The 27741-nt window shown below is 35.6% G+C and overlaps 1 protein-coding gene and 1 long non-coding RNA gene across 2 annotated transcripts; one reads left to right on the top strand and one right to left on the bottom strand.

The window, feature by feature from the left end:
* Window positions 1-6668: 6668 nt before the first annotated feature.
* LOC147502126 (uncharacterized) lies at window positions 6669-7833 on the bottom strand. Its single transcript, XR_015219932.1, has 3 exons — window positions 7604-7833; window positions 7382-7491; window positions 6669-7161 (listed from the first exon to the last, which is right to left on the bottom strand). It is a non-coding gene; the product is annotated as an uncharacterized LOC147502126 (long non-coding RNA).
* Window positions 7834-16275: 8442 nt separating this feature from the next.
* Window positions 16276-17719, top strand: LOC147502125 (uncharacterized). Its single transcript, XM_086607078.1, has one exon. The coding sequence runs from the start codon at window positions 16453-16455 to the stop codon at window positions 17584-17586; it is 1134 nt and encodes a 377-aa protein (XP_086463204.1). The 5' UTR covers window positions 16276-16452; the 3' UTR covers window positions 17587-17719.
* Window positions 17720-27741: the final 10022 nt, after the last annotated feature.

The following is a 27741-nucleotide window of genomic DNA, read 5'->3' as shown; positions in this document are numbered from 1 at the left end:
CTCATGATCTCCTTTTCCCATGCCAATGTCTCACGGAATTCTTTTTTTTCTGCAAGTTTAATCCTTGAAGGATTAAACGCTTCACTTTCATAGAATTTTTTCCCACGCGGTTGATTCTTTGCCTCAATGGCCTCCATCGCCCGTTGAGATTGTCGTTAATTCTTTGAGAGAAGTTTCATTTTGACTATCAACTTTTTTTTTGTTTTGATTTGTCTCTTCCACAATCCGGTCTTTTGATGAACCGTGTCTTTGCATTTCGAATCAGTGTTCCCCATGCCATCTTGTTCGTTTAATGGAGCCGAGACCAGTAATGAAAATTAGTTTGAGAGAAACCGGTGTAGTTGGAATTGAATGCGCTTCCATTTTTCAGAGTCTTTCAAAATAAACCACGCATGATCAAATTTGAAGGGTTTATTATCCTCAAGACCGGTGACATACAACTTCTTTGCTTGCTCCATCCGTAAAAAAAAAAAAAAATAGTTTGAGTTTAATCAATTATATTCTAGCTAAATAATTGATATATATATATATATATATATATATATATATATATATATATATATATTTGTTACAAGTCGTTGGCAACTTATAAATAAAGCGGTTACTTTATTTTGTTTGAATCAAGCGAGGGATATGAGCGGAACTAACTAAAATGGACATTGTAAGATATATATATATATATATATATATATATATATATATATCTTACAATGTCCATTTTAATAGTTCCCTGACTGCTCATATCCTCTTGATTCAAACATCCACTTAACTATTTTTATTTATAAGTTGCCAACGACTTGTAACACTTCTCATAGTTCGTGCCTCTGTAAAAAACCCCGTATCATCCTCCTCGATTCTCAAATTGTTCTTTAATTTTATCCCACAATATGTTGCCTGATTGATTTGTTCCGGTAATTGGATCAATTGAATTATCCAACCATGCTTGGCATAATACTGTGTCTTCATCAATGCTAAATGATGATCTTCTGCTTGACATTGTTACTGAAAGAGTGAAAGAGAGAGATAAAGACAGTATTATTGATAATACAAAAATAAAATATTACTGATGTTTGCGGGAATGTGACTTTCAGAGAGGAAAAGACATTCTTTTTATAGGGTCAAATTGAATTATTGAATTTTACTTTCTCGTGGTCTGTACGCTATTGATTAGGGTCATTGGGTTGTGGGCAAGATTGTAATGAATTATCTAAGAAATTATTGGGGTGTGTGCAAGATAAATAATTGTGGGCAAGATTGAAATGAATCATGCATGCATGGAATCTATTTATTGGGGTGTGTGCAAGATAAAAAATTATGTAATCTATCTAGAGTACTAGAGTACGCATGTTGCATGTGTACTCTCCTGGCCCTCCACCAGCATATATAACATAACTCTTCGGGCAAGAAATTAAACCAATTTGCTATCTCACACAATTTTTAATATTTTCAATTTTTATTCCATAATTTATTTACTAGCAAAATGAATTATGATAGTGATAATGATTATGATTCTGATTCCCAGAGAAGACGACGTATTGAAAGACACTTCATGCATGAACAAGAAGTGTTGACAGCAGCTGCACTCGCAATTCAAATGAATCTTGTTACAGCAGCTCATATCATTGAAAACTCTAATCAACCAACTCTCCGTATTGGGTCTGTCCCAGGACGCACTTATAGGAATCGTAATAGGGCAACGGGAAATGCTCTCTTAAAGGCCGATTATTTCGGTGTCAATCCCACATATGATGAAGTTTTATTTCGAAGATAAATATGAATGGCGATCACCTATTCTTGAGGATTAGGAGTGGTCTTAAGGAACATAGTGATTTCTGGATGAAGAAATATGATGCGACTAATAAACCCGGTTTGTCGTCACACACGCAAAATAATGTGTGCATTGCAAATGCTAGCAAACGGAAGCCCAAATGATTCAATGGATCGATATTTTCAGATTACCGCGATCCAACAACACTCTCCTTTGTTAAAATGTTTTGCAAACATGTGGTGGAGAGATTTGGTGCACAATATCCGAGATCTCCAAATGAAGAAGACATTGCCGGTTGCTTTTTAAGAGGTTTTCTCTTGGCGATCTAGATCAGATGCATTGGACATGGCAAGCATGTCCAATGGAATGGGCGAGACAAGATATCTTTGGGCGACATGGATCGCCAACTCTTGTACTTTCGGCGGTTGCTTCTTCGACATGTGGATATGGCATGCTTACTTTGGTTTACGGTACTAATAATGATGTTAATGTTTTGTGGCTCTAATCTTTTCACAAACTAACATTAGGTTTAACCCCTCCGGCAAACTATTCTCTCATGGGTAAGGACTATAATCGTTTGTTATTACTTGGTGACGGTATATATCCTCGATTGTCTACACTAGTGAAGAAGCGAAAAGGAATCCTAAATCAAGAAGAGATAAATTTTTCTGATGCAAGAATCTTATAGAAAAGACGTTGAACGAGCATTTGGGGTTCTTCAATCTCGTTTTGCAATTGTTAGAGGCAAAGCTCGCCAGGGACAAAGATGTGCTCCATGATGTTATGTCGGCGGCATTATTTTGCATAACATGATTGTTGAGGAAGAACGACATAACTATTTGAACGCTTTACGTTTATGGAGACTCTGAACCTATTATTAACCATGATTACTTTGAAAATCCTAATATAGCGAAGTTGTTCCCGATCGAAACCCCAATTCAAATGAATTTAAGAGAGTCTTGCAACGCGTGGCATATGTGCATAATAGGCACGCGAGCATGTGGAATTAGAGCAAATGGCCCGATTAACCATTTATGGGAATGGCGTGATCGAATTAAGATGTGTTTATGTCGTGCATTTCTTATATATTTCCGAGATAATTTACTCGTGCGTTTACTCATGTACGCTACTTTCTCGTGCATTTATGGGAACGGTAGTCTTTTATGTCGTGCATTTCAAGTGCCCGCTCCATTCAATTGCTTGAATGTGCTCATTGCATCATTGGTTTATCCGAGAAGTTGGAGTGACGATATGGTACATTCCTTTGTTTTCTTGTGATTCTTTTTATGGAGTGGGAATCAATGGTTTCGATGTGCCCATGTCCTAAGGTAACACGAATTGAACTTTTCTCTTCACTGTTGCTTCGTTTATAAGAATGGTATAGTTTCATGGTTTCGATCATTTGCTCGGCAGCCACATCGCAATGGTATAGTCTCAAACATCTTGTACACTTACTCCTTGATTGACCGAGAGTCCCTAGTAGCGATCTAAGAATCAAATATTTGGCACAATCAAAGATAATTTGATGAATTCAAAATGACAAAATTTCGGGGATAGAAAGATTTTAGAGCTCTTAAACGTACATGTTTACGACTAAATACAAACTTGAAGAAAACTGCAACCCTGCAAGAATATATAACTAAACAACTTTTGTCGCATAACATGTATAATCAAGCCATATTAATTCCTATAAAATACATAAACACACATAGTCCGAATCAAAATATGATTACTATATGTTCACCACCACAAGAAGAGGTGGCAAAACCATCTAAATGGCTCATGATCCTTGTACCCTTAAAATCATCCTCCCCCATATGTGTGTACTTCAGCCACTGAATCGCTTTTAAACATGGATGTGAGTCATTTCAGAATGTGCTCATTGCATCATTGATCTGTGTATGAAAATAGTCCTTCCCAACACCTTCTTGAATCACCATTTCTAACCAATATTACCCTCTACATAAATAATCAAAATTTATGTCGGAAAAACAAACAAACAAAAAGAGTGAATTAACAAAAGAAATTTAGTTTAGATAGGTGAATGGTCAAAGATATTTGCAAATCAGCTAGTAGGGCCAATTAAAGACACTTTCAAGGCTTCAACAGTTCTCGAATGTTTCACAAAGAAATATATTAGCAACTAGGTATCGTGTATACACTACAAATCATTTAATGAAATAAGGGAGGTACAATGAGGCCTGGCCTCATTTGAGAACGTCTAGCGGATCCGATGATTGCAAGTCTAGGGACCGAGGCGGAGGAACGCTCCATGAACTCGAATCTCATAGAGCTTTTAGTATGTTTTTCCCTCATATGCTAGCATTCTTGATTCTCTGTCGAGGGATACTATTGATGAGCAAACACAATGTCGCACTTTCGCATAGTAGGAAATAGACGAGGACCCAACAAGTAAAAAATGAGGACCCAAGAACATATGTTAAAGTATGAAATCATTAACCGGGAACTCCACACATTAAGTAACACATGAAAGTATGAAATACTAAACCAGGGAACTCCATAAATTAAAGAACATACATATTAAAAGAGTACCAATATTGTGCAGATTGAATCACTTTTCCCAGTGGGAAGAGTGGCACAATATAATACTAGCTAGCAAGTGTCTTGTGGGATTAAATTAAAGGCACTCGGGTTGGGTTTTATTTGTTGTCGGTGACACCGCGAGGATTTATCGAGGGATTTCAGTTAGAGAGACTTCCTACTAAACTAACACTCTTAAATGTCATAATATATATGGGAACATTTTGATTTCAGTTAGACTTGATCACATCGATTACACCACTCAATTTCATAATGCAACAATCACACAACATAATCAATATGATTTTAAACATATTCAACCAATACAAAAACATATATAAATTAAGTTACTCACAATGAAATACTAATAGAAACCATAACTGCTACTTCCTTCTCCCTGTGAGCTCGAGTAACGCACGGCTGGATCAGTTGATTCACCTGCAAAATGAGGGACATATACATCCTCCCTTGAAATAGATGGCCGAGTCTGAACTTGTGGGGGGGTCATCTGAGGCGCAACTACTTCAGGATATTCAGAATATGAAATGTCATGACTATTCAATTCTTGACGAGCGTATTCCAATATATCATCCTTACTAGAGTGCAACCCACTATTCATTTTGCAAATAAAACTAGTCATAGAAGCCGTGGCATGCATATAGTCCTCTAACATCGTCTTCAACTGTGCCTAAATTTATACCATAATTAAATAAATTAAATGTTGATACAAAAAATATAATAAAATAAACTATTTAATTTACTTCATCGTGTCAAGTTGGCATCATAGGGAGATGTGGCACCAAATCTTTGTCAATTGGTGGAACACGAAATTAAAGATTTCACCATTACGACAAGTAATAGGGATAACCCAATTGGCTTCGGGAGTAACAACCGCCTCAACTTGTGACAATGGAGGATATGATGAAGCGATTAAGGGTTTGCCCCCATCGGCCGTGAGATACCTACATCCTCTTTAAGACCGGATGCACCAACAAAGTCCACATTCACACCTCTATAAGTTGGGGTAGAAGCATCCCCAATCGAGACATGAGCCCAATAGTCGGTGTATTGTTTCTTCACTAACCTGTCTAATCAAAGCATCAACGTAAAAATGCCGCCATTGTTGTACCATTGGAGCAATATATCGGTCCGCATCCGTTAAGATTCATATCGCGAAGGGGGATCACAAGGAACCGAAGGAACGCCATTGGCGGCAATTTAAACGCCTCCTAAATACCGGACATTTACTAACGGTCCAAACAAGATGCATCGCCGACTAGTCAACTCTAATGCTTTCCTAACATATGGATGATTTATGCGTATGCATGTGGAATCTACCCATGGTAGCCATACAATAGAACTCGAAGTACGAGACTCTATCTGGCCGTCGCTAGACTTAGATTACAATGGGCTTCACCCAACCCTTATGACGGTAAGTTGGACCCCAATTATTTATAGCGGAGAAATTGGTCTGCTCTTCAAGTATCCGAACGTGCATGCCATTTCAAAATAGGAATAATACCAAGATCTTGAACAAAACAAATATATTAGCACATAACTAACTAATCAAATCCATTTAAAAAATAAATAACTTTAACTACCTCAATGACTTGCCACATCCCCACCACAGCTTTACTACCATTGTCAATGCCAAAACGACATACCAAGTCCAAAGACATAATCAAATGCGTATATGCAGCTCCTCCCCAGTCATAACTACCGATCTCATCTATCTGAATGAGACTAGCTAGATATCCCAAACGAACCTTGCTATGGGAATTTGCTAACAATACATTTCCAATAACATACAACATGAAAGCACGAAACCCTATTTCTCTTTCATTAATATCATCTTACCTTTGCATAAGTCGTGATACATCTCTAAATGACTTCGGTTTGATCTTTTGCCACTATAAATCTCATCCTCCGTTAAAAAGGTAAATATTTGACCTCCTCATCAAAATAACTTCATTATTTTGAATCAAAAGCTACAATCTTTCCTTCTCCAACACGCAACCCCGTAAGCATTGAGAAATCAAGAGGAGTAAAGCCTATCTCGCCACATGGAAAATGAAATGTGTGGGTAGAGTCCCACCATCTCTACAATTGCTTCAACTAACTTCTATCGGACTTTTCAATATCAATTTGAGCAAAGGCGTCAAAAACCAACATTCTCAAGCATCAATTGAAATTCTCCAAAGTTCACTTGGCTCAACCATTCCAAAACAAAAAAAGTCCCTTTCTTACCGACTTTTTCCTTCGTTCCACCACCTTCAAAAGAGTAAAGGATATGTGTGTACTTTCCTCTACAACAACACGTTGATGAGAACTAGGATCAAACTTCGAATAAGAAGTCCCTACATGTACATCTTCTGGATTTGGGGCATTTGGTGTCCCTGACTTTTTTGACTTTGTACCCTTACCTCTGAATTTGTGTAAAATGCCGGACATTGTAACTGGTGAGAAATAAATTAACACTAAAATTAAACATAATTTATAATATGAAACTAAATAAATTGGTCTTGCATTACGACAAATAAAATTAAGTGCAAGTTATAATATGACACAAAACTAGATGATATGGCATTACGACAAATAAAATTAAGTGTCACATTTTCTTTCTACTGATGGTATGACACAAAACTAGACCACACTATAGTATTCTACGTATATCAACACACAATCGTATTGCTGAGACTTAGACAATGTGTTTCTAACCTTGGCTTCGAATGAAGGAGCAACTCGCTAATATGTATTGAGAATCCAAGTCAAACTGCTTGAAGAACTGGCTTGCAGGGAAGTTATTAGTGACTAAATTGTCCCACAAAAACTTGTAGCACATCAATTGAAACCTGCCATGGTTTTATAACACATCATTATAAATCGCTGAGATCTAAGCTTTATGTAACGTTCATGCTGAGCTTTGATTGCAAAGTCACTCTAATCCATGACATACTTACATGCCTTTTCAATTACTTTTCCCCCCAAAATAATTGTAATATCAGCACCAACAACAAAATATACTACGTTAACAAACAAATATGTGTAACCCAAGATCTAAAATGCTCTCACCTGTTGGGTTTCCTCTTCACCTGTTCTCTCCACTTTCTCCTCCCTACTTCCTCCTTATTTTCCCTTCATATATTTCTTTTTTTCTCTCTTCTTTTTGGATTTTATCCCCGCTGTATTGCAGAAAAAAAGTTAGATAATATCCATGAAAAATATCAAAGACAATACAGTATATTGCAATCACATGCCACAAGCTCAATTCTTAGAAGTTATAACAGGTCTTACCTTTTGGCGATGAAAAAAGTTTTAAAATGCCAGAATTTCCGTGGATATGAGGAGGACACTTTTCAAGCAAATCTTGTGCCTCAGACTCTACCTTCCAAGAAAATTAAGAGTGAGTGTGGCATGTGATTGCTTAGAGTGAGCGATTTAGAGGTGAGTGTGAGTGTGAGAGTGATTTTCTAAACAAAAGGTGAGTGTGAGAGCGATTTAGAGTGAGCGATTTTTTTTTTTTTAGTGAGAGAGAGCGATTTTTTTTTTTATTTTTTTTTTTTCGGGAGAATAACTACATACCAATCGGGTGATGGCGTGCATAAACAAAAACTTGATTTTTTGGTTTTTTTTACACGCCAATCGGGTGATGGCGCATAAAGGTTTTGGGGTTTTTTTACACGCCAATTGTGATGGCGCATAAAAACTTGGTTTTTGGTTTTTTTTTTATTTATTTTGTGTTATGGTTTTTTTTAAAGGGCAATATAGGAAGATAAATAACTCCACGCCACCGGGTGATGGCGTGCAAAAAAGTTTGGTTTTTTTATTTCTTGCCCGCCATCGGTGATGGCGTCCAAAAAAAAAAACTTTTTTTTTAACGATATTTAATATTTTGTGTTGCACGCCATTGTCACTTATTCAAAAATAAACCATTGGATTTGATTTCGCTATCTCACTAACTGTATCTACTGTGTTATTGTGGTTTGGTGTTTTGGCGCACCAAACCATTGGAGTTAGCCTTATAGAAAAATCCACTTCTCCACCAAACTCAGCTTTCGTCATCAATTAAATAATATATATCTACTAAGAAGACGACAAATAGTAGTAACCTCAAAACCTTCTTTTCCAAGTTTGAGTTACAAAAGACATATACATGGTTACATACATTTGTAACTGAATAAATCATTATAACTGAATAGTATTATAAATTACACATTTATGAAAAACTAATGTTTAGGCAGTTGTCCATTTTGGTGCAATAATCAACTTAGGGGTCGTTTGTTTTTCTGAGCCTATGAATGCTGAATGATGAATGGCTCATTCTCTGAATGCTAAATGCTGATTGCTGAATTCTAAAAAACATGTTTGTTTTATGTTAAAATAACACGCTCACGAGTTTTGAATATAAATCATTCGGACAATTTTACTCATGCTATCTATTTTAAACACTAACTTGATTTCTTGTTAAATAAAATATATATTATATTTGAGGAGAAGAGATGGATTATCGAAAAAAATAAATGATAAATAAATTTATTTAAAATATGTTTTCACAAATATATTTTAACGGTTTATTTTCATATTTTGTTTATTTTCATAATATATATATGTAATTCTATTTTTAACAAAGTGGATATCATTCACCCAAAAAAATGAAAAAACCCGTGACGCCAACATCAAATTTTGAAGAACTTATTTTGAAGCCATAAAAGTCAAGGTAGGAAAGTAGATGGGTTCTTAAGATTGGGTTCTTAAGAAAGGGCAAGAAGGGACTTCTTGTTTCAAGTATTAGAATTCAGCATTCAGAATAAATTTTGGTGCTGAATGCTAAATGCTAAAAGTACCACTGGATGCTTAAACTATTTAAAAAAAACAAACAAGTTTTGAGCCTCTGAATGCTTAAAACTTAAGTTTAAGAGGTTCTGAATGCTGAATTCAAAAAAAACAAACAACCCCTTAGTGCCTGGTTTTAGGGGTTTATATAGTTGTAGCTAAACTCTGTTCAAGTTTATATTTGTCTACGTGAATTAGGTGAAATGATTAATGTTGGTAATTTTAGGTTGAAACTTTGGTTGGCCAGTATTGCAAGCATTAATAACAAGGGTCCGGTTCCTGGGACTCGACTTTACTTGACTCAAGTTTTACTCTCTTTTTTTTTACTCTTGGATCATCTTAATCTAACGACTCTTGTCTAACTCATTTAACCAAATTAACATGGTTCTTATATGACGTCATATTGACTCCATGGTATTAAATTAACTTTTATTTTCTTTTTCTTCTCTCTTCATTCTTATTTTTCTTCTATAACAAGAGAGTGCAAGACCCTTCTTCTCCATTGTTTGACCTTTGTATTCACACACTTTGTAGAACTGAAATAGAAGACAGAATACGTTGCGAATTAAGCATTGAGAGGTAACACTTATACTGCTTTGTTGGTATAAACAAAACTCTTGCAAACTTGGTTTCAATATATTGGTACTAACATATATTAAATCATGAGACAATATTTTTTTTCCCTCGAAGAATCAAATATAGACTTGAGAGTGAAGATGGACGAGTGAGGGTGAGAAGAGAATTTTTTGCAGGGACAAACGTGAAGAAAGAAATAAATGATAAGGGACCTACATGACGTCATGCTTAAAATGCGTTACTATGTTCAATTTTGTACCATTAGATTAAGATGATCCAAGAGTCAGAAAAATAAGTAAAACTTGAGTGAAATAAAGTTGAGTCCCAGACCCTAATAGGATAACAATTACGTAATATCATTTTTATTTGATAACACCTAAGGTTTCCTGACATCTCAAATATATAGAGGTCGAAAAATAGGACACTAGGTATTATCAAATGTTTGATGATTCATTTGATTGAAAATCTTGCTTAAATATAGGGTTCATCAGTGAAGATGCTCTAACTCGAGTCCAATCCAACCTTCAATTACTTTCACCCCAATTATACTCGGATTAGTTGTATGGGGTTAAATTAATTAAGTTGCTCCTTCTTCTTTTTTTCCTATTTTGCCAAAATTTTAAGTAATACAGACCTTTTTTTTTTTCTATATTTTTTTTTTTTATTTTTTTTTTCATTTCTTTGTATTCATCAACGTATTTATTGTGAGAAGCTGAGCACACAAATAAATCTGACTATAAAGTAGATTTATGCATACGTACCGGCTCTTCCGAAAATTTGCTTAACAATTATAATTGTACATATAGAAATTTTATATCAAATTGTTATTCTCGTTTTAGTCACTAACATGTTGTAATTTCCTAACACATTGTTTTAATTAAGTTTTAAAACCACATTTTTTAATTGGGAAAGGGATCCCGTTTTAATAGTTGACTTAATTTAGAATTATGATTCCCGTTTTAATTATATATGCTATATTTTTCATTCTCAATAGGAGAGAAATTTTTATTTTAATAGGAAAAGAGTTCTGTTTTAATTAAAAGTGCTAAATTTTTCTTTTTCTAATAGGAGAAGAATTTTCGTTCAATTAAAAGTGTATATGATTTCTTTTTTTAATAGGATATTAATTCCCGTTTTAATAAGAGATGGTAATGTGAAATTTTAATAGAGCTCGAAAAATACCCTTTGTACGAGCTTTAATATTAATATTAGTTTGTATGCCCGTGTATATGCACCGGCTATATTGAAATTTATCTTGATTAAAACCCGTTAAGTGAAAGCTTTAATAACCCATTAGTAGGAGAAGCCGAGGAGGGAACCGTTGATTTAATATAGGTGAGAAATTCCCTTTTAAATAGATTACTTAATTTAGAATAGTAATTCCCATTTTAATAGATAGTGTGATTCCCATTTTAATTAGAATTGCTAAAATTTTCCTTTTCAATAGGAAAAGGAATTCTGTTTTAATAGGAGATGATGATGTGGAATTTTAATAGAATTCGAAAAATACTCTTTGTGGGATCTTTAATGTTAAGACTATAATGTAGACCCGTGCATACGCACCAGATATTTTAAAAACTTGTTCAACAATCATAATTATACATATAGAAATTTTCTAACAAATCATAATTTATGTTTTTGTCGCTAACCTGTTTTAATTTCATGACAAATTATTTTAATAAAATTTTAAAAATCCGTTTTTTAATTGGATGAGGGATCCCATTTTAATTTAGAAGTGTGATTCCCATTTTTAATAGGAGAAGGATTCACATTTTAATTAGAAGTATTAGATTTTCTTTTTCAATAGAAGAGGATAATAGGAGAAGAATTTCCGTTTTAATTAAAAATGTTATAATTTCTCTTTACAATAAGAGAGAAATTTCCGTTTTAATAGGAGTTAATGACATGGAATTTTAAGAAAGCTCGAAAAATACCCTTTGTGAGAGCTTTAATATTCACTAGAAGGTAGACCCGTGTATACGCACCGGCTCTTTTGAAAACTCGCTTAAGAATAATAACTATACATATATAAAATTTCTAATAAATCGTGATTTATGTTTTCGTTGCTAACCTGTTTTAATTTTCTAACAAAGTGTTTTAATCAAAAGTCTTAAAACCCGTTTTAATTCCTCGACATATTGTTTTAAATAAGTTTTAAAAACCTTTTTTTTTTTTGGGGAGGGATCCCGTTTTAATTTAGAAGTGTAATTCCCATTTTTAATAGGAGAAAGATTTCCGTTTTAATTAGAAGTGTTAGATTTTTCTTTTTCAATAGGAGAGAAATTCACATTATAATAAGAGAATGATTCACATTTTAATTAGAAGTATTAGAATTTTACTCTCTTTTGAAAACTTATTCAACAATTATAACTATACACATAGCAATTTTCTAACAAATCGTGATTCTTGTTTTCGTCGCTAACGTTTTAATTTCGTAACAAATTATTTTAATTAGGTTTTAAAAACCCATTTTTTAATTGGGAGAGGGACTCCGTTTTAATAGTTGACTTAATTAGATATGTTAGATTTTTCTTTTTCAATAGAAAATGAATTCCCATTTTAATAGGAGAAGGATTCTCGTTTTAGTTAGAAGTGTTATATATATATATATATATAAAATAGGAGGAGGAATTTCATTTTCAATAGGAGATGATGATGTAGAATTTTAATAGAGCTCGAAAAATACCATTTGTGGGAGCTTTAATATGAAGACAAGGTTTTAGACTCGTCCATATGGCGGAATCATTTCTAAAATTCACAACCCATAAATTTTTGTGAGGAATTCAATGGATAATTATTAGCATAATTTTTTAGAGTTGATTTAGCGATTGGAGTTGTATAAAACTTCCTTGAGAGATGTTGATTTACTTATTAGAGTTGTAGTTGTATTAGGAAACTTTTAAGATTAAGAGCTCATGTTGTATTATGAAATTTCTTATGATTTAAGAGTGTCCACGTGACATACCTCTTTCTCAAGAATGCACTACCTAGGAAAGAGATAGTCCACATAAAATGTATTATGCTTTAATATAGAAATCTCTATCTCTATGCTCTATAATGAGTATATAAAAATGACGAAAGAATAACTAAATCTCACTCATAACCTAATTGAATATTCACCTTATATACAATCATTTTTAATTTGGAAAATGCACGAAATATTTACCAACTTTGAACCAATTCAAATAATATATTGAAATTTGATAATATAGAGTTTACTATATTTGGCTATATTTTTATCTAAATTTGGCTGTATTGAAATTCGATAAGATAATATATTTTTATCTAAATTTGGCTTGGAATCCCTATGATTGGATGACTGACCTAAAAAAGAACTTATTAAGGAAATCAAAATAAATAGTTTTGGACTTGGACTATGTCAACGTTTTTTTGCCAAAGTTGTCATACATGGGCTCAATAGAAACAAGTGCTCACTACGGATCGGAGGCCGGACACCCAATATATATATCTATCCTAAGTTCGAAGGCCTTAACACATTTACACGGTCCAGATTCGGCTATGACATGTACTCGTGTTGTTCCAGGTGATGATCAACCGATCTCCTAGCTAAGGCCCTAAGCCCCTAACACATTTACGTGGTCTAGAAATCGGCTGTCATGTACTCATGTGATTCCATCCAAGGCCCAAAATATTGCCGATATATATATATTTTTTTTATACACCGATATAGATATATTTGATATATTTCAACCGAATATTGAATTTTTTTTCCATATATATCATAATTTTGATATAACGATATATATCGACCAATATATATGATATATCCGATATAAATTGTTGACTTTGACCGATATTATTGACTTTGATTGATATATTGTTGACTTTGACCGATATATTAATGATATTTATGATATAATCAACTATATGTCCGATATAATCAATGATATTTTTGATATATCGACATACAAAACAAAATTTTGACTGGTCAATAAAAAAATAGATATATATGATATTTATGATATATATCGGTTTTTGGATACATCAAAATATTCACCGAATTTGATATTTTGGACCTTGATTCCATCTACCCCAATTGGCTCTGCCACTAGGTCTTAAATGCCTTCTCATCGTTACCAACATTATAACCATTAGAAAATTCTGCCTGTTATATGAACTCTATTTATACGAATTCTAAAAAACCTCCACTATGAAAAACAATAAATTTAAAAGTTGGTTTTTAGTAGAGATATTCTCTTCACAATATAGAACATCCTTAGAAAAAATAAACACAAATGTCTAGACGTATCAAAATTTGCTTACAATGTCATACAATTATTCAACGGTTCAAATTTTTTAAATTTCAAAACAATTTTTGACAAAGTTAAACATTTTCATTTAAGCTAATTTTTTGTAGGGAGATTTTCTATTATGAGAAGACTATCTTAAAAAAATAACAACAACAACAACAACACTCAATTCATATAATAATTTCACTTTTGGTGGTAGAGTTCATATAAAATGGAGTTCATATATGAGTTTCTTAGAAAATTATATAAAGTTTGACAGTAACGATTCACAATCAGAGTGTGTACAGAAGAAAACAGCTCACAAAGTCACCTGCAACCATGGTTCGGGATTTCGAAATTTTTAGAATTCTGACAAATCTAAAAAGCGAAATTCATCAAATTTCGACCCTATCATATTTGGAATTTAAAGTAATTTCAGAATATTCAATATTTCACCTCTATATTTGAAATTCAAATTTTTTGAAAAATTCAAATATTGGGTAGAATCCGAAGTTTCATTCGGACTCACGAACACTGCCGGCAACAACTATGGGAGACAATTACGCCGAGAATGGTGTGTGGAGCAACTTGAGTCTCGAGTGGAGTTTGTAATATATAAGTTATAACTAACAACTGTCACTAAGTTGGCGTTGCGGTGGTGGTCACACTTGTTTCAAACTTCCAATAATATAAAGTCTTCTTCTTCTTGTTCCTCCTCCAAATTCGTTTGTTTTGTAATTACTCATCTTCCTGCCTCACCCTCATCGGTCTCATACTCTCATTACTATTGTTATTTAAAGTCTTCTATATCAATCTATGTACTCCAGTATTCATATTCCTATTTATCGAATTCTTTATCACTATCGCAGTTCAGTATGAGATCTCTTGGCAGTATGGCACTATGGTGTATGGGCCAGACATAGTGAAATGGTAGTTGCCTATGCAAGACATCTTCTTGACTTCTTCAGTCAACTGAGAGGCACGTGAGGTTCTCTAACATATATTCTAGCATTCAAGACAACTTGATCAGACGATGAGATCGCGACGAGTAAAACAACAGCTAGCTTATAAGTTGGTCAAAATTGCTATTGAAAATTCCAAGATGAAAAGTTGGAAATAGTATAACTGTTACTTAACCTGTTCATCCATAATTCACATGGTCCAGATATTTGTTGCAGTATATATGTTATTCTATTGTGAAATCATAGTGTGATACACTCATACCGCAATGAGTCCTCAACAAGTGACATAGAATACTCTACAAATACGTGATATATACAATAAGTCCTAGACAAGTTATATGTGAAGCCTAATTAACAAGTTTCACCAGCACTGGATGTATGATTTAGCCATTTAGTCTATTTTTTTTTAAAGAATTGAAGTTCAAAGTTCAAAGTAATTATTCTAATATCAAGATAGTTGACCTTAAAAATGGTCCTTGTTTTACCTTTAGATTGCAAGATTTTGAAGCCAGTGTTAGTTTGATGTTAGTGACTGAAATGTACGTGTTTCAATTCCTAAACAATAAGTAATTCTGAACAATTTCTACATTGGTTAATAACCAAACCGAAGAGCAAAATTTAATCAAACTTTGGTGGATATTACTGGGATAAGCTAATTAGGGGTTGCCGCGTTGCTAAGATACATGGCAATCAACCTGGATTTCATTGCGTGATCATTGCATCACTGTGGAACAGTAAAACTGTAAAAGAGTTGGCATATGGGATATATTCAACTCAGCTATTATTATTAGCTGTAAAGTCAGCAGAAAGATCATAAGAACGTATCCCTGGGATTGGCTCAGCATAGCGGCGCGTGATGGATAAAGCAGCGAGCCTTGATCAGTTGCTCCATATACTAGAATCTGCTTTACCAGTTCCAGCTGCATTCACCAGTCTACAATTTGTCCTAGCAACAAATTCACTGTGGAGTGTGGAGAAATAATTCACCTACTCCATGATATACACTTACACTAGGACATGTTCTCAGAACGAAAGATGAAAAGGAAAAGGCAACGGACATAATAATTACATAAGCCTTTTGTCAGTTTTCAGTTTCTGCCATTAGGAAAAACAATTTCAGGTCAAAGAGTTAATTTGCACAATAAGCTTAGACATTTGCGGAAAATCAAAATTACATAAATTAACTCCTAATTTTAACAAATTTTAATCAATTTCAGGAGTTAATATTTATAAAATCTGATTAGGTTAACAATTTTCAAATAACCAACTTTTAAGGATGATAATTTCCACGACATAGACGTTAACACAACCTATGAATCGATTGGATGTAATTAGAATTAGACGGGTACTAGTAAATCATTGCAGTCGTGGACTCGAATCTCAAAATCAAATAACGTCACACCAACGCTTCTCCCATTCCCATCATAAATATATTTCCCTCTCTCCATAGAACAACCAACAACAACAACAACACCATCAACATCACTCTTTCTAGCTCTTCCAAAAAAAAAAAAAAAGTTGAATGGAGCACACAAATTCCTCCGGTGACTCATCACCAAGATCTCGTGACGTAGATACCGAGCACCCATCATGGGAAGAGCAGCCAACAAACTATAAGGTCAAATTCATGTGCAGTTACGGCGGTAAAATCCAACCTAAACCCAACGACAATCAACTAACCTACGTCGGTGGTGATACTAAAATCTTCGTCATTGATCGAAATATCAAATTTATCGACATTTTCAGCAAACTAGCTTCAATATGTGATTCTACAGACATTTTATTTAAGTACCAATTACCTGGAGAAGATTTAGATGCTTTAATATCAGTTACCAATAATGAAGATCTTGAACATATGATGCTTGAATATGATCGTATACATCGCCTTTCACCCAAGCCACCAAGACTACGTTTGTTTCTCTTCAAGAGTTTCAATAATAAGCCAAATCACCAATGGTTAGCCGACTCTGTTCAATCTGAAACTCAGAGTAATAAAGATTTTCTCTTTGGTTTTGATCAACGCCAACAAGATCCAGTAGTACTACAATCTCAGATTCCGGTTGAAATATCGGGAGATTCGCCAGCGGAGATTCAGAGACAGATTGAAGAGTTGCAGAGATTACAGATGGCGAATATAGCGAACCAAGAGCAAGCTATGTTTAAGAAAAATAGTGATGAAGCTTTAGCTAGAGCGTTCAATGCTGATTATTATGTTCATCGGAATATACCTGAAAAATCAGTTCCAGTACCGGTGTCGACAACCCCACCGCCGTACATGACAGGTGGGTATCTGATACCATCACCAGCTGGAATGTATCAAACTTCGACAGCGGTACAACCGGTTACTGGACAGGTAAGTCAAGGTTATTATGCAGTTCCACAGGGTGGTTACAGGGAACAACCGGTGTTTACTGTGGGACCACCGCAACCGAAGATTATAGCGAGGCCAGGTGGGGCAGGGGAGACTGGGTATGCACAGGTGGCGTTTGATGGTGCTGGGAGGCAAGTTTATTATACAGCTGCGCCGGGTAGTGTAATGGCTAGTTCGTATCAAACGGTTGTGGGGACTGGTGGAGTGGATTTAAGACAAGTAGGAGGAGGAGGAGCTTTGAATATTAATCAAGAAGGTAAAGTGGCAACTACTGCAGCTGTGTGATTTTTATTTCTTGTTTCTTTAATTCTCCTATATTTGTTTGTATTAACTTTTGGTGGTGTTGGTTTAAACTTCTGTTATGTTGGATCTTTGACATTTATGTAAAGAATTGTTCATTATGAAGTTTAGTTTGCTATATTGTTCTTAGATTTGGTTTGAATTCATGAATTATGTCAATTATCAATCATGGTACCATACCAAAGTAAATTGGCATTTAGAATGAAAAATATGATAGGATTGACAATTAATCCATTTTGGTTGAAGACCTTTAGTTTTGCCAAGTTTTGTTGTTGGATAAAGATGAAAAAGTCTCTGTCCTGTTATGGTGGATGTTGAAGTTTTGATTTTGGTGGTTTCTGAATTTCTGTCTTATTAAGGTGGCTGCCTAAGCTGTCTTATTGTTGTAGTTGTGGTGTTGAAGAAGATTCTAGAATTGTTGTGTCTTTTGCTTTGGGGGCTGATTGTAAAATTAGGCAGATCACTGTAAACTAAGGTTAGTTTGATTAGTTAGATCTAATCCCTGGTTATAAGTCAGATATGAGACTGGATGTCTGGATCAAAGGACCTAGTAAAGAGCTGAGAGTTACAGGTATAGAGATGTATGTGTCGTTACCAATCATTTCATGTTCATGACCTTGGTATTCAACCAGATGATTTAATAGTAAACCATTACTAGTAAATAGTAGTCAGGACTCAGGATAGCAGTGGTTAATTGTTGTCAGCTTGTTTCTTAGCCTGATTTCTTCATCGTAAGGTTAAAAGTTAGATCTTCTTTCCTTCCATAGCTCCCCTCCTTGAATTCCCCAGCTGGTTCAAGGACTCGTTTTTGTGTCGATTCTATCACTTTTCCTGACTGACAATCACACCTTTATTTAGGAAAAAACTCAATAGGAGCGGTGATGAAGCATCTTACTTATATTAAGAATTAGTAAGACAAGAAGTTACAGATATCCCAACTAAGCGAAGAAAACTCTTAACTTGAGAGCGTCTGAAAGAGAAGCAACTTAATAATGACACAAGTGCAGATGTTAATGCTTTGTCTAGGTAAGTTGTGGAAAGGGGAAAATCTAATCGCGCTCTGTATGGAGTGAACACGTTAGTCCACACACTAAATATCCCATGATAGATGTATTGCTGTTGGAGTGACAAAATTTAGTCGGATTTTATCAACTGGGAGTCTACTGACTAAAGAGCTCTAAGGGCCTCTAGTGCTCTCTACACATTTAAAAGATCTGAAGAGTTGTGGTTTCAAGGAGTCTCCACTCTACACCTAGTTCATCTGGTGAAGCTATAAAATTTTCGCCCCAGCTTGCTGCAATGGAAGTTGCATCTCTATAAGGGCTCTTTGACAGTTCTCATCCTAACAAATTGACCTTATGACAAGTCTGTTGTTTTATTAACTGGGACAGCAAATTTATCTGGACTTATGAGAAGATAAATAAACCTGGCTGTGGGTGGGGGGAGTCTCAACTGATAGTCCTCAAGTTAAAAAATATCACTCAAATTCAACTATACACATTGATTGCTTGTTGCAGACTAGTTTGCGAAAGAGATTGTTGTTAGAAAAATGATTTGCTCAAATCCATTTAAATATCAATGAAATTCAACTGATAGTCCTCAAGTTAAAAATATCACTCAAATTTCAACTATACACATTTTTTGCTTGTTGCAGACTAGTTTGTGAAAAGATTGTTTTAGAAAATGATTTGCTCAAATCCATTTAAAATGAATGAGTAGTTTCTTATTATCCCACTTTAAGATGCGACGTTTTTTTCAAACAAGACATAATGTGAAAAAACCTTTCAAAATGATCATTTGTTTAAAAAGGTGCAACCTTATGCGAAAAGGTCGCGACCTTTCAAAAATGCACCGGTTTGAAAACAAATGATCATATATGCAACGAAAAATATCGGTCCTTTCAATGTCTAATGCATGGTGTGTCTTTTCAAACATGTGACTTTTCAAAGAGTTGCTTACTTTTTTCCCAAGAGTCACCGTGTTGTTTTCAAAATGCACCACTCACCTATAAATAGTGGATGAATTTGGAGAGAAAAATACACCGAATCACACGAGTTCGATCTTTCTTTCTCCCTTTGTTCTTAGTCAAATACTATGTTGTGTTCGCTGAGTCTATAGAATTGAAGTGCTAGCTTTCTATAGAAGGAAATCCGTTCTATCTTGGGAGATAGTTTCCCATCAACTTTCAAGCACCGTGAGGGAGAAAATCTGTCTTAAGGACATAGTGTATCTACACTAGGCTCGGATTTAATTAAGAAGTACAAGACACTTACAAGACAAAAGGTTTGTATAGTTTGGTAATTGGTAAAGAGTAAGTACAATTAAGTTGTATATTCCTAACAACTTAAGATATATTATCTTTTTCTTCTTCTTCTTTACCGAACAAAATTTGTTTTTGTTTTCTTTTCTTTTTTGGTTTAAGGAAATAACGAAGGTGTGTTTCTATTTTATAATAGAAATGACAACACCACCAAGTTCTCCTATTCATGTTGTTCCTATTTCATTTGTTAGACCTACTAGTTCGTTGAATGGTATGAACATTTTGGTCCCCGATGACGACCTTATGTTCGTAGAAGTGGAACTCAATAACTACGGGTGTATACTAGCAATGGTAGATATCTTGATTCAACTCATACGCTAATCTCGAAAGTATGTATAATGAGGCTATTGGATTGAAACTAGCGTAATGTACAGTGCTCTATGAGAGGCTTGAACCAAGAAGCCGAACCGGTGAAAGGACTCGCTTTGAAGTTGACATTAAGATGCAATAACCGGGCGAAGAAAGGTAGACCTAATGGTAGCTCGCTTAGACCATTTTCAAGTCATTCTTGGAATGGACTTCTTGAAAGCAAACAAGGTGGTGGTAATGTCACACTTGGGGAATTATGATCCAAGATTCCGAGAATCCTTGCTTCATTCCGTGATGTTAGGAATGGAGGGTGCTAAAAAGGGTTCTAAAAATATTGTATTATTTGTAAGATATATGTGTTTTACTATTATTGAAAGAGTGTCAATAAAGAAGATTGTTTAAGATATTGTTTTATAAGCATACTTGTAAGCAAAATTGAGGTCTTAGAAGTGTTTTCGACACTATATGAATGATATGTGACATTCTTTAACAAGAAGCCTTACTTGAAAACATATATCTAAATGGTTTTCCAATTTATTGACTTCACATGAGAAATTGGAAAAATGTGGGGATTATGTATCTTCTTGAATTAATTAATTAAAAATTGGAAATTTGTTGAAGCATTACTCAAAAGACATCAAATGTGGTGTTTTACTCTAGGAGAGATGCATAAATTTCTTAGAAATCCTCAACGCGAAACGCAGATAGTAAGGTCCACTATGGAATCGAATTCATAGCGTTGACAAGGCCGAGAAGAAGCGAGAGCTTTCAAATTTTTAGAGGATATTCCAAACCTGGGCTAAACCTCGCGTACCCGAAGCAGTATACACCGTGACGTGAAATAATCTGCTATTGGTAGAAGCACGTAGTAGCATGTATAACGGAAGTCTCGACATATCGTCGTGGACATAATACCGCTAGACAATTGTTCTCAAATGGAGTTATCTCAATCGACTATGTAAGGTCAAAAGATAACATTGGGATCCGCTTTACAAAAGGTTTAACAAGAGAGCAAGTAGAAAGATTATCAAGGGGAATGGGCTTAAAGCTTTTGAGATAATCAACCAAGAGTCATCATAATGGAAAAACCAACCTAGTTGGATGGAGATCCCAAGATCTAGGTTCAATGGGCCAACCAAATTATGTTTGTGACTCGAGTTAGCACCGGAGAGTAATATTATACTCTAACCCATTCCTATATAAGATGCTGCATATCCGCCATGCGAAACCGTGATAAGTCAAGCTTTTAATGATTTACTATATCTTGAAAGTTATGTTATCCAAGTGGAGTATTGCAGATATTCTTTATAGAAATCACCTATGTTAGTCGCGAGGTGGGGGCCGCTTCTATGAGAATTTTAAAGACAAATGTCTCAAAAGCACTATCCGAAACCAAGAAGTGTTCAAGGCCAAAATGAACACAAACGTGAGAACCAACAAGATTCGAGGCTCCATGCTGCGTGAAGATGATTGTCTAGGTTTTATACAAACGGTTGGCGGTTCAAGGACATTAATTGAAGTCTATTGATCGTCCAATTAAATCCGATCGCCTTTCACTAAGGCAAGTTCAAGGCCTCCCATGCTATTTGACCTCGATCGCGTTATCTTTTCATTTGTAAAAACAAACCGATGTTTATGATAGAAGAAGCCAAATTTTTCATTCATGTGGGGATTGTTAGAAAAATGATTTGCTCAAATCCATTTAAATATGAATGAGTAGTTTGTCTCCCAAGTTACCCCACTTAAGATGAAATGGGTTTTTCTTGAAACGATGCGTAATGTGAGAAAAACCTTTTCAAAATGATGCATTTGTTTAAAAGCAATTGCATTATGTCGAAAAAAGGTGCGACCTTCGAAATGTGCACCGGTTTGAAACAAATCATCATGCCGAAAAAGGTGCAACCTTTTCGAAATAGGCACCGGTTCGAAAAAAGCTATATGCTTAAAATGGTGTGTCCTTTCAAACATGTGACTTTTCAAAGAGTTGCTTACTTTTTTCCAAGAGTCACCGTGTTGTTTTTTCAAAAGGCACCACTCACCTATAAATAGTGGATGAATTTGGAGATAAAATACACCGATCACACGAGTTCGATCTTTCTCTTCTCCCTCCTCGTTCTTAGTCAAATACTATGTTGTGTTCACCGAAGTCATAGAATTGAAGTGCTAGCTTTCTATAGAAGGAAATCCGCTCTATCTTGGGAGATAGTTTCCCATCAACCTTCAAGCACCGTGAGGGGAAAATCTGTCTTAAGGACATAGTGTATCTACACTAGGCTCGGATTTAATTAAGAAGTACAAGACACTTACAAGACAAAAGGTTTGTATAGTTTGGTAATTGGTAAAGAGTAAGTACAATTAAGTTGTATATTCCTAACAATTGTATCATGTAGCTGGAAGACAAGTTCATCCTTCACAAAATGCAGTGCATCTAATATATCGTTAAACCATCCTTGTGCCAACAAGAACTTAATAGCTTCGTATCCGTTAGAAAATGCGTATCTAAGTTATTGTTAAACCATGCTTGTGCCAACAAGAAAGCTGATGTTAGCAAGGCCGACTTTCTTGCAAGCATGACAATTTAACCACGCTGGGGCTTTTGTGATTACTAAATCATAATAAAAGCTATCGGTAACATGTGTAGCAGATTTCTCTGGGGAGGATTGTAAGCTTCGTGGTCGAATTATTCAAATAAACCTAACACTGAAGGCAGCTTATGTTCTCTACTGCAAGCAAGCACAACTCCATGCGGATTGATTAGGCGTGCAGCTGATTCCTCTTGGGTTATAAACAAAAGCATATACTAAAAGGCACATCATTGCAAACGGATGGGATGGAGGTGGGCCGTGGGCCATATGATGAAATATATAAGTCTCAAATGAAGTCAGATACTATAAACTGTTCCGATCCGAGACTCCGAGAGTATACCGCAGCTAGTGATTCCGTATGTATAGAGGAGTACACGCCTTTAAGATCAGGATTCCAACCCCACCGTCTCTATTCTCTAGTTTGCTGATAGTAGTTCTCAGTACTCACTTTGCCAAAGTCCAAAATTTAAGGGATTAGCACTTGAAGGGACTCCCGTTGTCCACTTGTCCAGGAGTCAAGGTGAAGCTGAGGGTGTCAGTTGGATTTTGTATAATACTATGAGTTTGCTTAAAGCTTTTGATAGAATCTGGTTAATTAGGATCTGCCTAACCACAGCTTGGTTTGCTTTGGAAGGACTGAAGTTTACAACTATGGTTTTGGGATCAGATGATTTTGCCATCAATGAGTTAGGTACTAATGGTTTGCTTTGTGACCCTCAGTAGCTGAATCATTAGACTAAAATGTTAGGGCTTAGCTCGGACTTTTTCGGTGGTGCATTAAGTGAAAGTGAATGTGCAAAGGTGCTTAAATGCTCGGACGTGAACAACAAAAAGCTGGTTGCATTGCTATCAAAGTTTTTCATGGTGATGAAGATTTGAAGGTAGTTGCCGGGACAAATATTGCTACTTTCATAATCCTTGCAATGTGTAAGTACCCTCAGTTCTACATTCATATCACTACAACACACGTGTTCACAATCCAGATCGTATCTACACCAGCTCGTACCACACCACCAGGACGTAACAACGACCCAGACTCAGATTATCCCAAGTATCAAACACCGCAAATGATTCATGCATCATGATCCTGAAGCTCAGTCAACGCACCAATCAATGAGTTATTTACTCTGTAACATCAGAAGTAATGACGAATCATCAAGATAGCACAAAATGTGGATCTATACTTGATAACGGCCTGAATTAAATAAGGAAGGTCAGTTTAAACATCTATAAGTAGAGAGAGATGAACTACGTAAGACTTGATTTTCAAGTTTACCCAAGAAACTTGATATGTAAGCAACTCTTGTCCCAAGAAAGAGTGCAACCATTCCTTATCAAACACAACATCAGGTCGTTGAACCCAAAATATACTCGTCTACACTGGCGCCGTCTGCCAATTTGTTTCCTTGAGAAAAACACACACACTCTTTTCTCAAGCCCACGAAGCTGGTTAAGAAAACCACCATGGAGGAACAACTACAAGCCCTAGTAGATCAGGTCAAGTTCCTCCACGAATCATTCACCAGACTCCAGCAAGAGAACCAAACTATGCGCGAGCAAACCACTTCCAACACCAACAACGTGACTCCAAACACAATCGAGAACAATGCAGTCACAACCCTCACCACCACCACCAATCAGCGACTAGAAGACTTCGCCCAGAGATTGGAGAAGTCAAGCGAAAAGGCCAGCGCAACCCAGATCGCTCAAAAGATGCTCCAGTCGCACAACACGTCACCATTCACCACTGAAGTCAGAGACAAACAACCTCCCTCAGATTTCATCCAACCAAAGTTCCCGTTGTATGACGGTAGCTCATGTCCAGGCTAACACGTAGCTCGTTCCAGCCATATCCTTGCACTGTACAGCGCTCCAGACTACGACTACTTGAGGTGCAAACTCTTTCCAGCCAGCTTGAACGATGGAGCATTAGAATGGTTCTACACGCTCACTCCTGATTCAATCAGCAATTTCGACAAGCTGGCAGAGACGTTCACAGTAGAGTTCGTCCACAACAAGAAGAAACAAGTCGACCTAGACTCGTTATTCTAGCTGAAGCAAGCACACGGCGAGATGATTTGCGCTTTCCTAGGACGTTTCAAAAAAGAACTCCTATCAATGGAGCCAGGCCTCAATGACAGCTTTAAAACTTCTGCATTTACCAACACCCTCTTAGACGACTCCGACCTAGTAGGACCTCTCATGCGCAACAAGCTAGAGCGCCTAGACGACTTGTACTATAGAGTCGATAAGTACATAAAGTACGAAAAATAGATGGCCCAATGCAAAGGCAAGGAAGTCCTCGCAATAAGCGACAAGCGAGGATCTAAAGAAAGCCATCAACACTCCGACAACAACAACAAGGGCAGCAATTCCCACAAGCCCTCCTATATCAAAAGAGAATTTTCCAACTTCTCCAGGACGCTAAGCTATATCATGAAGAAGATATATACAACACCTTACTTCAAGCCAAATATCAACAATGTGATAGCAATACCAGAACGTCCATACTGCCATTTCTACAAACTCCACCACCATGAGACCGATGAATGTTGGAGTTTTAAACACTACCTCCAAGACTTAGTCGAAGAGGGAAAATTGAAAGAGTTCCTACCTAGAAGCGACCTCAGGCATAAGCTGAATGCCAACCGCAAATGTATGCGAGCCGGAGCCATGAACGACTTTGCTTTCGTAGAAAGAGCGGAGCGCGACCGCCGCACAATCTAAATCTCCAGGTCAGTTATAACACCCCGTGTTTTATTATTTTATTTTTTTCCTAATAATAATAATAATGGATAATAGGTTAAACTAAATATAGGATAACTATCAGCTTAGGGATAAAAGTCCCGTAAGTAAATAGATAAGTTTCAACCCTTGTTTTCGGGGAGGTTTTAAAAACATAAAAAAAAAAAAGGAGTATTCTCACATAGAGTTTTTTTGGGAAAAAACACAGCGAGAGTTTTATAGAGAGGAAAGAAAAAAAAATGGGGTTTTACTGAAAGAAGAAAAGAAAGGTTTTTCTGGTAGCTGGTTGATAGTCGGAGCGCGCTAAAGGTGAGTAGATATATTATGTTTTGATAAAGTTATCGTTGTTTACTGTAGATTGCATGAGGATGGAATCAATATGATTTTTACTGTTCATATACTGTTGTATGAGTTTGATTTAGACTGTATACTATTTAGTGTTAACTACGTATACAATTATGAATAACCGTCTGTCTCGGGAAAAAACTTAAAACGAGGGTATTAAATCGATGATGGCTGTTGTAAAAACAGTGGTTAACTTATGTATTGGCTACGCGCTTTCGCATTTTCGCCAAAGAACCAAATTGCCATGAATTGTTATACTGTTGTGCTGTGGGTTGTTTGTTTTGATTTGGTTGATGTCGGGGGTTTAGAATCAGTGATTGGGTTGGGATGTTGAAGCTGGGAAAAAGCTTGAACAGGTGTTAATGGTGGCGACTCGCACAAACATCATCCTGAAAAATATTGTGAACTGTTATTATGTTGATTGTGTTGGTTGATTACTGATTGGTGGTGGTCGAATTGTTATATGAGAGCTGTGAAACTTTGAACAGCCATTAATGGTGTCAATACTGCGATTTTTGAAGGGTGGTATTTTCCTTGGTTGTTGGTTGTTGTCTGGTGAAGAATAGATGAGTTGTTGTTGTCAAGGAATGATTGGTAGTGGTGGAATTGAGGTATGAGCGCGGTGAAGCTCTGAGCAGCCATTAATATAATGGCGGGTCGATCGCGACTTGTACAGTATAATAGAATTGAAGTTTTAGGGTACCGGTAGGTTTGGATTTTGGTGGAGGTCTATCAAGGATAATGTGGATGTGGGAACTATGACTTGGGAGGATTTCCAGGTAAGATTTGAGGGAAGGTTTGTTCCTAATGCGGTTAAGGAGCAATTAACTGAGAATTTTTTTAATCTGACCCAAGGAGGGAAAACTGTTACGGAGTACGTGACTAAGTTCAATGAACTATCGAGGTCTGCTCCTTATCTAGTGGATACCCAAGTAAAGACATAGATCCTGATTTTCTAAAGACAGATTTCCAATTGTGTAACTTATCGACGTCATAACTTTTCACATACACATTTAATTAAAGACTTGATGCATATAGACTAAGGACTCGTTGAACTTATCCTTTGATGTTTAGACGAAGTCCTCATAAAAAGGAGGTATACACTATCCCAGCTCTAAATTGAGGCAAAGGTAATCGACAACAACTCTCCCGAACAAATCGGTATTTAACATTTACCAAAAAGAAATCTTAAGTATTTAAATCCATACTAATGACACCAAAACAATGAACTCAACGTATGTGCAACATCAATTTGTTTAGAACTCTTTCAAGATCAGTCCACTATTTACAAGCAAGAGGGGTAGAAAATACAAATATCAATATAAATCTAATGATCAATGATAGGCCAAACTCCAATTCATTTAGCCACGTACAAGAATTTGTAAGTACTTCCACAGTAGACCAACACCAATATATTAAATTCCCAATTCACTTTAAGTTCACTAACAACATACCTATTGCATATCATATACAAAAATCCCTTAGAATCCATATGAAAAAATCAATAGGCTAACTACTCAAATTTATAGATTTTAAGAACATCCAATCATACACTAAAAATGGGTATAGAAAAGAATGATTACTCACTTGTGATACGCTCCGGCAGCTATCTATCAGTAGATTTCCAGCAAGAATCCTTCCTTCTCCTTTATGTGAAAAACTCCATTTTTATTTTATTTTCTATGTGTAAATTAAACTCTACGTGTGAACTCCTGTATAAAACCCATTTTTTTTTTTTTTTTTTTTTTTTTTCCAAAACCTCTTAAAAATAGGGAATGAGGTTTATCCTCTTTACCTTATCTCTTTCTAATGTTTATCTTTTTTTTTTTTTTTTTT

This window comes from Coptis chinensis, chromosome 4 (assembly GCF_015680905.1).
Source record: "Coptis chinensis isolate HL-2020 chromosome 4, ASM1568090v1, whole genome shotgun sequence".
NCBI lineage: Eukaryota > Viridiplantae > Streptophyta > Magnoliopsida > Ranunculales > Ranunculaceae > Coptis > Coptis chinensis.
The sequence above is the reverse complement of the archived record's forward strand: the minus strand, read 5'-3'. Positions and strand labels throughout refer to the sequence as shown.